Below are 13,054 nucleotides of genomic sequence, written 5' to 3'. Positions count from 1 at the left end.
CACTCCTGCTCCCGGGCGGGGACGGAGGGACGGGAGATGCATGGAGGGAAAAGCTCCGCCGCTGGCGCCTCCTCGCTGCCCTCGAGGGTCCCCAGCGGCGGCGGAACCCCCGCGCCACTCACCCAGAGGATGAGGCTGTCGCAGAGCAGCGGGTCCGCCGGTTTCGCCTCCATGGCGGCGGCGGCGGCGGCGGCTGCCGCGTCACCCGCCCTCAGGCCGCCCCCGCTCCGGCGGCTCCTGCGGCTCCGGCCGCAGCTCCGCTCCGCCCGCGCGTCCCCGCGGGGGCGGGGCCACCGCCAGCGCCGGCCACTCAGCGCCCGCCCCTGCCCGCAGAGGCCGAGAGCGACAGCAGGTCTAACCAATCACAGCGGAGAAAGGGTGCACTCGCGCCAATCACGGTGAGACCCGTTGGAGGCGGGGGTTGCCCTCACGGCCGCGCCGCCTCCGTGAGGGGGCGAGGCGGGATCGTGTCAGCGGCCCCGCGGTGACGCGTGGGCGGAACGCGATCGTGTCACCAGCCCCGAGTGACCTCCCGGGCCGAGAGCCGCCCCGCGTTCCCCCCGCACCGCCCGGGAGGCGCCGCTCCGTCCCAACGTGGCGGGTGCTGCCTCTTCACAGCCCGGCCCGGCTGTCAGCGCTGCCGCGGGCGCGGACGGGCCGTGGAGGTCACGGGTGGAGAGCTGCTGGCGTGGTGCAGAATTACCTGTGCTCAAGGTGTAGGTCGGGCAGTGTACTTGTACCTGCCACAGACACTGCAATCAGAGTAGGGTAAAGAATTGCTTAAAAACAGTTAAATTTAATAATAATGATAATAATAATAATAATAATAAATAATAATAAAGTTAAATGAGGTGAAAATACCAATTCAGTTATTTGAGGAGGTAAAGGATTACAAGTGCTCTAAGCACGGGGGTGAGGAGCAGCTGCGTTTAACCCCTAGAGGTGGGAAATGTGCCCCCTTCGAACAGGATGAGAAGGGGTGGGGTAGTTTTACCTATTCTTCACTCATATTGTCATTTCTTCTTTTCAGCCCAGGGCTCGCAGCCAAGGCTCTGCATCCAGCCCTCACAGCACATCAAACCCCACCTCACGCCTGCTTTTCATCTTGCTTAGTTCACTACACGATAGCTAAAACGCATGAGTACTTCTTTGTTTGATCTTTTTTTGTTCCAGAAAATACTGTATTTGTTTCATAGGAAGAGGTTAGCCTTATTTCATCAAACTTGTGGATGCCTGAGCCAGGATCCTGTCTGCTTCAGACACACTTCAGAGAAAAGTCTCAGTACCTTACACTAAGGAGATGTGTTTATTCTGTCCATTCACTATTTCACCAGAATATACTTAAATTTTTCCTCCACCAGCCTTTTTTACAAATTTGAAGCATTATTTTTTTCTTAGCTAATTTTATGAACATTTCTATATTGTTACAGAAGCATACAGGATGGCATTACACACATTGGTTTAATGTGGACTAAACAACTTGAATAATAACTGCTACAGGCAGCATCTGCTGGGTTTTGGCTGTTCTTCTAGATACATACTTTAGTTTTGTATTACTGATTCTACTTTGCCTCACAGAGGTTAAAATTGTGGTGATGACATGATGGTGTTTACATTACTATTTCCCCTCCTAGTGTTCTCCAGAACTGATAAAGATAACTGATAAAAACTTGAGAGTGGACTCGGATTTCTCGAAACCCTATTACTGTTTCCTTCACCAAAGGTTCTTAAAGAGATTTGGTTGCCATGGAAGATTAACATAAATCCTTATTAAAAATAGAATAAGGAATAAAAGGTTTTTACAGTAAAATCCCCCAGAGTTCTGTGCTAGGATTTGTACTGTTTAGCACTCTCATTTTAGTTTTTTTAGTATTTTTGCTCTTTTTAAATTTCCACTGGGTTTTATTTGATCCGTCTTTCCTTTGTAATTTCATGTCCTTTCCCGAGGGCTGATCCTCATTCAGCAGCATGCAGAAATGATGATTGCTGAGGGATGGCAGTGCTGGAAGGGTGATGCAGACTGGCCAGGGCAGGGAGTGGGGCTGAGACCCGTGTACAGACATGCAGGTCGGGTAATCCGGGATTAAGTCAGCACAGATCGGCTCCCCCTGTGCTCCCGGCTGCTGCACCCAGCTCAGACGGGCTCCAGGTGGCCGAGTGCTCACCCAGACACAGCAGTGTCAGCACTGCCAGGGTTGGGCTGTGCCTACAGAGGAATAAAGAGCTCCACACAGAAATCTGCCCAGTTTTACACCTTCTGAGTCACAGCTGAGCCGGGGCACATCAGAAGCTCCCAGCATGGGCAGCTGTGCCTGGAGCTCAGCCGTGGGGCAGAAGGGGAACAAAGGGATCTCTGTGCCTTACGTGGAGTAAGGTGGGTTGGGTTTATTTTGTAAGGCTGGCTGGAGATTTCTTCATGAGCTGCAGTTTATATGAATGCCTGTCAGTACATTCTGGGTTTGTGCCAATCAAGGATTATGACCTACATTCACATCCCAGAAACAGGCGAGGCCAGCCAGGCCTGCAGCTCAATCTCCTGATGTCTGATACCCACCCTAACTATGTTCTAAAGTCAGGTTAAATTACTTCTCTCCACAGGAACTTATTTAAAATGTGTTCACTCCTCTTGACAGTGCATCCCTTGCCATCTTGACAAAGCACCTGACAATCTCTCAGTAAGGGCTGTCTTAACTTTCTTAACAAAACAGAAGAATGGCATTTGCTACAATAACTTAATTGTTATTCATAATAATAAAATCCAGTTCCTAGGGTGTTTTTTTTTATTATTTTCAATGGGACTTATATAATTATAACCAGGAATATGAACAATACTCAGTCGGTAGCTGGCTGACAAAAGCCCCATATGCAGACACTTGAATTTTCCCATACTTTGTATGGCACATATGCATCTCACTGGTAGTTTAAAAATATGTTTGGAAAATCCTGATTACAGGACTGCATCTAAAGGGGATTTTCCAAGCACCTGGGAACAAAGATGTCAGAATGTAAAAACACTGAACACTGACCCTTGGTGGTTAGTCATGTACTTGCACATTTCTTGCCTTTAGGAAAACAAGATAAAAAATCTACCTCTGCTTTCCAATCAAATTTAGTAGCTCAGTTGATTTGATTTCTGGAAGTCTGCACTTCCTGAGCATCTTGCAAAAGCTTTAGGAGCATCCAGTAATCCCCATCTGAATTTTTAGATGCAGACACCAGCATCAACCCAATTCCCAATATGTGTGCAATGAATTATTGCACAGTACAAAGTGCTCTGACACCTGCTGGGCCACACATCCCTTCACACCCTGTCACAATCCCTGGCACCTCCCTGGCACTTTTGAATCAAACTGTGTGTTGAAGTTACTCTGCTTTCATGAAGAAAGCAGTGACTATGTTTATTCTCTAAATGCGGCAAATTTAGAAGCTATTAAATGGAGTTTATTCAGCACAAGTGAACATCTAAAAATCTTAAAATAGGAATTAAAAAGCCACTGCTGTGGACCAGAGTTGTTTGTGCCTTGCTGGTCTCTACAGGTTTTGTTTCCCCGTTGCTTTTCCCTGCAGATGCTCTGTGGTACTTTCCAGGTCAGTCATGCCCTGAGGGAAAAGGGAGCAATGTCAGGATGATGAGTGTGAAATTTTTCACTCTATTACTGAAGTATCTGTTTTGTGAAATACTCTGAAATATTCTCCCTGGCTGCTGTGGGAGATGAAAGTCGTTAAAATCTATTTATTATCAAAATAGTAGGAATTCTGGATATTTTGTATGTTCTGAAAATCAATACCTTGTCTGAGAGTATTTTCATTAAAGCAGTCTCATATTCAGGCTTTTCTGAAAGGTGGCAATATTTTCACATGGAACAAGCATCTTTCAAGTATTTTCACATTAGATGGAAATACTTTCATCACTTGAGGCCCTTCTTGGAAGTCATTCAACTATGAGAACATTTGCTTTAAATAAAAGAGTGTTTAAGCCAGTGGGATTCCTGAAATTCCTGAGCCATTTATGCTCTTCTTTACACTTTTCTTAGCACATCTTAACTCAGTGAACATTTCCTTATCCCCACAGATTTAATGCTGGTAAGAAACAGTCATCTCATTAAAACTCTCAAGGCTTGGGGTGGCATTTCTAGTCTTTTATAATTAATTTTGTTTTGACTGGAGTAATTTCTGGGCTTCTTGGTTGGAGACTCCCAGATAGAGTTATCTCAGCCCATGTGGTACAGTGTGTATATACAGAGTACAAATGCATGCACACCTTTCACACAGAACAATAATATTGTTTACTATAGGAGCTTCAGAAAAATATAACAACTGCTTTTGCAAATAATAGTTAAGGTTTATCATACGCCAATGAGGAAGGTATTGATAAACTGAAACAGAAAATATGGAAATACAGCCACAGAACCAAAATCTGTGATAGCTCATTAAATTCCATTAAAAGCTGTACTGGAGACAAAGCAGGTCTGAGGTAGAAAACTACCAACCTACCTTTATAAAAGAGACTGTGACCAGATCTTGTAATTGCACCTTTAGGCTTCATCCAGCAAGAGAGAAATGGTAACATCCTTAAGGAATTATCTGCCTCAACTATTTCAGGGAAAAAACTCAGAATTGGCAACTTTCAAGAATGGTGACTTGAACAGAATTGAATATTTACACGTCTACAGCATCATTTCTGCTCAGCAAAACCCCAGTTTGGCCCTGCACCCTTCCCTCCCTGCTCTCACTGCATCAGTTGTTTCCCTAACATTTGTTCATCTCCCATCTATTCTTTTTTATTTCTGCCTTTTCATTTACTTTCTCACTGATATGTGCACTTCTGTTTTAGTACCCTTATCTTTTTTTAGTGAACAAGGTCACAAGAGAGTGGGCTTTGGCAATTCCAACATTATCCAGCTGACGTTAATTGACATCATGGAACTGTTGGCAGTGTGATGGCAGCAGCCCCTCTGCAAATGCACATGTATTAAATGTCTCAGATACAATTTCAGTTTGTGCCCAGGACAAAAAAATGCAGCACTGGGTTATGAACTATGGCAGAGACCTGCTGGTCATGAACACAGTGACCCTTTGAGATCCTGTTCCCAGAGGTGTGCTGAAAGGTGACTCCTAAGGCACCAGTTTGGCAGGTGGGTTTGTGTCCCAGTTTTGTGCCATACAGACTCTGATCCTGAAAGTATCCTCACACTTAATATTGTGCACCAAATACCTCCAGTACTCACCACAGTCAGGGAGAAATCCACTGGTAAGATCAGGAACGTGTTTTGTTCAAGATCAGGAAAAACACAAACTCAATTTCCAAGAAGTAACCCCTTTGATTTTGTGCCAGGGTACTGATATGTACTACTAGGGAAACGAATTCTGGTAATAGCTCTAATCTCTCAAAACAAAATAATTTTAAGAACTCTATGTTCTATTATATCAATGATTGACCACAATCTTATTATTAGAAACATTATTACCAGCATAGAAGATTCACCAAATAAAATGTTAGTAACTTGATCATTATTTTTAAATGGAAAATTAACAGCTAAGTTATTAAAGAATATTCCTTTCCCAACATCTGAAAGTTAGTGTGAAAAGCACTAAAAGACATAAAGACATGTTTCTAAATGGAGTACTGAAAAAGTATTCTTTAGTGGAAGAAGAGTCTGTGTTCAAAAATAGAAACACTGGGTGAAAATGTCACAGCCACCACTTGCTATTGAATAACACAACAGTGTCTCAAACCCAACCACAGGTGACAGAGGAGGAGAGCTACAGGTGTGTGAAGTGTGAGCTGTCCTGACAGTGCAACATTTAAATATTAAATACAGAAGTTATTGTGTCAAAACCAAGTTCAGATTTCCCATCATTTCTACATCAATGTCATTTTTCTTGGTTTTATTTGCAAATAGACTGCGATTTGCCTCAGAATTTTGAACACATTTTCTTTCATGTTTGAAGGTTCTCCTGCTATGGCATATTCCAAAGAGGAAAAGCCAACTCCCACAGCAGGGGTTGAGCCTGTCGTGGCCAGACTGCCAGCGAGGTTGCAATTATATTTTTGGTTACTGCATTTTGCACTTGGGTAATGTTTTAAGATAAAGGCTAATCTTTCTGTCCCTTCTGTTTGCATTTAGAGATTTCTCCCTTGCTGTCGTGCTGCTCTCCAAGAGCTGCTCTGTTTTGCTCAGGCACAGGAACCAGGGGCACAGTAGTTCTGAGCTGAGCTCTGTGAAGCCTCCTACATATCCAGCAACCCCCACTCTCACATTCCAGCATGGAATTCAGTCACAGATGGGACTCACTGGGGGTGTGTAATGCAAAAGCCCATCTCAGTCAAAACCCCCTCAGTTTGTGTGAAGGGCCATCACGCAGGCCCTGCTCCAGAGCAGTGCCAGAAGGGTTTCACACCTTCACACCTCTCAGCCCCATCTTTGTATCTCACAGGCTCTTTTTTGGTTAGGTAGGCTTTGTGGAGTACATCAAGAGACTGGATGTGTAAAACTGGGAATTAATAATGCAGCAATGCCAGTGGTTGGCATGTCCAGACCTGTTGGCTTTGATGGGACTATTCAACTGTGCAAACTAAAATAGGCACAGCAGTGTTTGCCAGCTCAAACTCCAGAGCCAAAACAAGGAGCTCATTAAGAGCAAACACTGGTCCTGGCACTGCAGTTCTGCTTTACAGACCCTACCAAAGATCAAGCACCAGAAAAGCCCAACCTACAATAGACAATATGGATCCAGGATTCCAACTTTCAGGCATGTACTGAGACCAAAATGTCAGCAAGGCAACAGGAATGGCTGGCCTGGGGCAATCATGGATTGACTAGTTTAATGTACAAAGTCACAGAAGTTTGGGTTTTCCTGTGTTCATTATCTTCCTCAAAATATTCTGGAGCTATGTGAAAGGAACCTTGCTGTTATTTAACAGCCTTTCTCTGGTCAAATTCAGTGAGTTAGGCCAAATAAAATCTCGGTTTCCCCACCAAGCCTGTGTAGTGATGGAAGTGAGAGAAGATTCCCTGCTGTCCTGCATCCAGCTGTGCCTGGGGGCAGGGGAAGTGCTTTCAAAGGCACAACTGAGCATAGGCTTAGAGTGACATAAAAAATGAACCCAAAGTCCTGTTTCTTCAAACAGTGCAGAATTAATTCTACAGTTTCCAAGACAAGTGTGTCTGTGCTAAGGCCTGAGTGACTGCAGTAGAGCCACAGCACACAGTCCCTGGCAAGCAGAAGGAAATATTCTGGGCTCTTTCTACCTTTACAAATAATACCTTTTGCTATTATTTATCTAGAAGGGGTTTCACCTCTGTTAGTACTAACTCAATGCTTGAGTGGCCTAGCTAAAACAGACTGACCTAATGTGTTCAAACCATTTTCCAGAGTATCAACAATGCTGTCTAAAAACCACAGGACTGACATGTCTGCTAGCAGCCTGTATGAACTTAACACCTTGTGCAGAGAACCTGGGAAAAGGCTGGAGAGAAAGAGCTGTGCTTGGAGATCTGGGGAATCCATTGGGGTGAAGCACTGAACATCCTGGAGAGGATGTCACTGCCTATGCCACGTTCTCCGGACAGCCAAACTGCTCCAGCTTCTGCATCTGCCAGTCTGGCACCTTTAATAAGTAATTAAATCACACTGTGGACGTGAATACATTCTTGGATAAATTATAAATGACAGCTCTCACACTGGCACGCGAGCACACAGGCATACCCAGGGCAGGAAATCACACACAGCATTTCATTTGTTGCTAATTTATCTGTAACAAAGTGAGGAAGATGCCCTGGGGACTGGTGACTAACAAGGAGCATTGTTTATGCTACAAATCCCATCCGGTTATTAGGCTTTGAAAAGTGCTTTGTTTAGCTTATCAGTGCTTCAGCAGGAATGCCAGGGGCAGTATTTCTGTTCTAAGTGTATTTTTATTCCAATATTACTGACACATAAGAGGTTATGTGTTACCTGAGGGCTGAATATTCGGCTTGTGCTTCAGTGCCTTGTTGAATCAGGATCAGGATGGTGAACACTGCACAAAACCAAGCCCTGAACATGTTTCCTTATCAATTTTACAGCATTAAATTGAAGAACACCTTTACAAAAATCAAACCTTTCTCAAGGACCATAGAACAGGACAAAGAATAAATACTCTATGGCATATAAATGCCCATCATTAAAAATTACCTCAACATGTTAGACCTTCTGCTTAAATTCTGCACTTAACTTAGGATGTGGACAAATTTGTATTACACAACCTAAGTCTGCAGTTATGCAATTCCAAAGTATCACAAGTGTCTGGCAAGTTTTAGAGATGTTTCACAACAGGACTGATAAGCTGCTACTCTGTCAGGTGATCAAAATACTTACAGTGTGCCCTTGATTCAAGTTAATATTTAAAAATAGGAATGCAAGTTTTTTTATTGGGCTCAGGTACCTTTTCAATGATGTTAAATGTGTTTTAGGGGAGAAGATTTAGAAAGGGAGGGCATTATTTTCAGATGGAAAAAACGTACATTTCATTTCATAATTTATAAAACCTGAGAGTCCCTTGCCAGCTAAATGAATAATCAACAAATAAAGGCAACTAAATTGGGCAATTAAATTATTAATTGGCAAATAAGGCATAATTGGCCTTGCTGAATTATTCCACACCAGCAGTGTCACTGACTCGGCTCCTCTCAAACATTTTTCCAAAGAGGAACAGCAAACTCAATCTCATGTAAGTCTCCTGGACCACTGTAAGAAGGGTTCATTAGATTGGTTAGGGATAAATAATTGAAGTACTTATTTGGATGTTTTACCATTAGGTTACTGTTGGAAAATCCACATGAATCAATTCTTCATTCTAAAATGACCTGGTTTTAATTTACTTATGATTAGTTTAGATCTGGATTGCCCAAGCATGAGCTGTCCAGTGTAGCCTCCCTTGTCATCTGAACTGGCCCTGTAACTGAGACTGGGAGCAGCTGCTCCCCTGTCCCCCTCCCTGACAACTTCAAACCTCAAAGCTGCTCTACTGAACAATGCCACGTGCTCATGGAAAAACCAATAAATGTTTGTGAGCGCTCGACCTGCTGAGGGCTTTTAAACTTTAATACCTCTCCTCAAAGATGCTGATGAGAACGGACTCACCACTGATGCTTTAGAGCTAAATTTCCTTGTGGTAAAACTGGAAGATGTTGTGAGCTGAGCTGTGTCACAGAGATAAAGGTTTATACCCAGCAGCTTCTGGCTTCATAGCCAACAAACAGATCAGTGCTTCACGCCTTCCTTTTGTGGGCAAGAATTAAAAATGTATCAAATCTGCTGGCTGGGGTTTAGTACAATGGGCTTGGTTTTGCAGAGTTCTACTAGAATTATTTTCTGAAATGCACAGCTTTCATTTTTAGCCAAAAGATGTGTCCAGATCTGAAAAGCTCCTTTTCCTCAAAAATCTGATTGTCACAGTTTCAAAGCCGGACCCCTGGTGAGGTACCTACATGAAGAATTCCTTTGCAAATGTGACCTATGGAAATGTGACCTCAGTGAACACCTGTGCTCTGTGCCGAGAAAGGAATAGAAACATAAGGATCTGATTCCTGAAAAACTTTAAGGCTTTCTTGGATCTTTGAATTCTGTTTTCACAATAATTTGCTTCTGAATTTGGAGTTTAGTTTTGGTTGGACTTTTTTCCTTTCATTTCCTCAAGATGAATTAAATTGACTTCTACTGGACTAAACAGGATTCCCAACAACATATGGTTTAGAACCACCAAAGGCACCCAGATCCAACTATAAGACTGTGAAATAGTCATTCCTAAGGGCATTTGCAAAATTGCCAGCCTAAAATGTTAAGAGCAATGATAATTTTAATAGCGCTGTTTGAAATAACACACAGAATTACTGCATGAGATGAAGCTCCCTAAAAATTTGTCATTTTAGCCAAAGTCACACTAAATATTTTATTTTGCTAGGACTGTTTAGTGCCATCAAAACCTCAAAGCCTCATGACACAAACACTGAGTGCCATAATCAATCTCTAATTCAATCAGTTCAAATGTTCAAAGGCCGGCTCAGGATTTTGGAAGGGGTAAATTAGTTCTGGCAGCCTTACAGCAATCTCAGATATCATCTGTCTTCTCCTTCTATCAGATCCAGCTGGGCGGGCCCCTCATAGCCATTGATGCTGGTTAGAGCCAACTCCAGCATCATTGGGAGTGCTTGGACCCAATAAATCAGAAATTTGATTATGTGCAGATAATCTATTACAAATAAATGACAGACCTGGCATGGTTTTCCCAGCAGATCAACTCAGGACAAGACTAAACCACTGATGTTTTAGCTGAAGGTGACCCCGAGTCCCTTTTTCCTCCCAAATGCTCTGTTAATGCAATTGGAGGAAAGAATGTCATACCAGGTGAAACCAGCACCAGCTTACCTTGGGACCTGCTGGACTCAGGAATTCCTAGCATCCATAAGAATGTCCATGGCTTTACTGTGTATGTAAGGAACTGCCTGGTTTTGCTCCCTCTGGATCTGCCACCCCTGGTCTTCCTGCAAGAGCTGATTGAGTTTCCTGCCTTGCTTCACTCAATCAGTGAGAGATTAAAAATGTGTCACAATCCTGGATTTGAATGATGATTGAATGATTTTTATTCTTCCTTCAAACACACGTATTATTCACACAGTGCAGGATCACTGCCTGGATCTTTGCTGTAATTCCTAGTCCTAATCAAAAGCTCTGGGAGCAGAGCTTGAGCATTTGCAGGGTCTCAACAGGCCCTTGCACTCAAGCTGACAAGTTTCCAGCCCCTTTACCTGGTGCCTGAGCTCAACAGCTAGAACTGGTATCATCAGCAACACTAAAAATTCCTGTTTTCTGAGCAGCACAAACTCTCTTTCTGGAGACCTGCTCATGAGTCATCTGGAAATAAACCATAATCACTTGTCCCCTAGGAGTCATATATAAGTTAATTACTGTACAAGACAAGCTAATACAAAATACACAAGAGATTCCAACTTGTTGAGGTTGCAAAGGGCAGGGGAGCCTTTCAGAATTTGCATTGGTTACAGTCTGGGAATGCTGGGCTTCCATTGACTCCATATCTATCACATAAGCAGAAACACATTTTGTTCTCTTTGTTGTAGGAGACAAAGCTAAAGAGTGGGTGTTATTCCTGTGCACAAAAGGAGTAGATACCTAATGGGCCTGTGTGTGTGCAGTGTTTGTAAACACAACTGCTCTGGGCTGCAGCTGACAGAAACCATCACTGCTTGTCCAGCTGAAAGGATGTTCTGGATCTGCAAATGCCCCCCAGCCCTGAACAGGAAGGCAGAAAGGAATGGGATGTGCCAGATGAATTTTAGGTGCCACTGTGTGAAATAAAATCTGCTTGCCTGGAGTTCAGTGTCCTGGACTTGGATGTGACCATCACTGTGGTGTCTTACTCCTACCCAGCCATCCTTTGCTGGGTTATTGTGTGGTTGTTATCTCTGCAGGAGAGAATCTTATCAGTGCAGGGAAAGGAAAATCTGAAAATAATGAAAAGGCCTTTGACATCTGACATTGTTCTGTTAAGGATGGAAACAAATAAATTTATAACTTCACAGTAAAGGAGCAAGATTTTTTCCCAGCAGTTATAGAAACACTATTGTTAAGGCTGAAAAAGCCCTTGAAAATCATTGAATCAAAGTTATGGCACATTAAAACCTCCAGTTGCTCTTATTTACAGATCCGCATTACAGGAGGAAAGAATGGCATGAATGGTGCTGATTTAAAATTACTCATTTGGTGAATTCATAGTTTTAGACCTGGCTCTGGCAAGAGTCCTGGTTTCCTGAACACTCACCTGGATTCTTTTTCCATTCACCTTATGGTACGGAGAGAATCCAATTCTGACATCCCAGGAAGGCAGAGAACACACCAGACTTTATTTCAGTACATTTAAGTGACTGACACAACTGCAGAGGAGGAGGGAAACAGTGACAATTAGTTCTGCGTGATATCTACACTGAGTTTCTGTGACTCTCTACTAATCACAGTAAATTATTATTAATGAACTGAATATGTCAATCAAATTACTAATTTAGTGAAGACTCTGCAGTACTTCTCTTCCAGGAATCTCAGCTACCCCACCTGCCTCCAGTGAGCCCCTCACCCAGCAGAAACCAGCTGTGGGCATTTATTCTGTGGGAAGTGTTCAGGACTAACAGTGCAGGCAGTGCTTACACAGGCTATTAAACAAGGCATTCTTCTGGCAGCAGTCTCAAGGCCTGTGTAAGAACCAGGACCAAGCCCTTCTCCCTGGAATTAATATAAGTTCCATCACTAGAAGCAGGAGAAATCACATTTTTATGTTCCCTGAAAAATCAGTAACTGTATTTTTATTTGCTCATTGCTTTCACATCTACAAGGTGACGCTTTTGAAATGCCCATGAAGTCTTAGGCTGCCAAAATGTAATAGATGATCTCAGAGGATACTGTTAAATTACAATACAAACTTGTGGAATGGGTAAAATGCACTAGAAAATCATATTATTTGTATTCGACTATGCAAAAAATCCCCAATCTATTACAAAAATCAACAGTCCAATAATCACATTTGTAAGTGTGAAAGCTCGAGATGTAACAAACATGAAGTCTCATCTTCAAGCATGAACTCACTTCTGAGAAGACAGCTTGTCTTTTTAATCAGCAGCATAAAAATCCAGCTGTCCCATAAAATTAATTTCTACGGGTAAAAATCAGGAGTAGGACACAGCAGGCTTAGGTCTGGTTCTGTCCCCCATTCCTGCTTCCCATGTGAAACATTTGCCTAAAATAAAACAGTGATCTAGGCATAATTACATTGGTTTGCAGTCCTGTAAAAGCTTTTTACACAAACAAAAGTAGTGGAAGTTCCATTTTAAACAATTCAGTAAGTTGGTTTCCAGTCATGCATGAAGGTTTTTTAAATCTGTTTACTGTTTTTAAGTAAATCTGTGTGGTCTTGCAGAGGAAAATTGTTCAAAGACATCTCATCCCAACGTAAGCTCACTGTTTATTCCAGCCCAGGATCTGTTAACAGGAAAAGGACAAAACA

The 13,054-nt window shown here is 42.8% G+C and overlaps 1 protein-coding gene across 3 annotated transcripts in view; it reads right to left on the bottom strand.

The window, feature by feature from the left end:
- Positions 1-11,911, bottom strand: part of HOOK1 (hook microtubule tethering protein 1) — a 32,513-nt gene extending 20,602 nt beyond the window's left edge. Inside the window, exon 1 of one of the 3 annotated variants that reach the window (XM_039711535.1) lies at positions 11,822-11,911. Coding sequence is in view for 2 of the 3 variants with exons in the window: in XM_039711533.1 (XP_039567467.1) it covers positions 123-173 (51 nt within the window). In the remaining variant the exon portion in view is untranslated. Of the gene's footprint in view, positions 1-122; positions 572-11,821 lie in introns of those variants that run through there. The other 2 variants (XM_039711533.1, XM_039711534.1) reach the window with 2 other exon arrangements.
- Between the last annotated feature and the right edge of the window lie 1,143 nt (positions 11,912-13,054).

This window comes from Passer montanus, unplaced genomic scaffold, assembly GCF_014805655.1.
Source record: "Passer montanus isolate IOZ18808 unplaced genomic scaffold, ASM1480565v1 scaffold25, whole genome shotgun sequence".
In the NCBI taxonomy this organism is placed as follows: domain Eukaryota; kingdom Metazoa; phylum Chordata; class Aves; order Passeriformes; family Passeridae; genus Passer; species Passer montanus.
The sequence above is the reverse complement of the archived record's forward strand: the minus strand, read 5'-3'. Positions and strand labels throughout refer to the sequence as shown.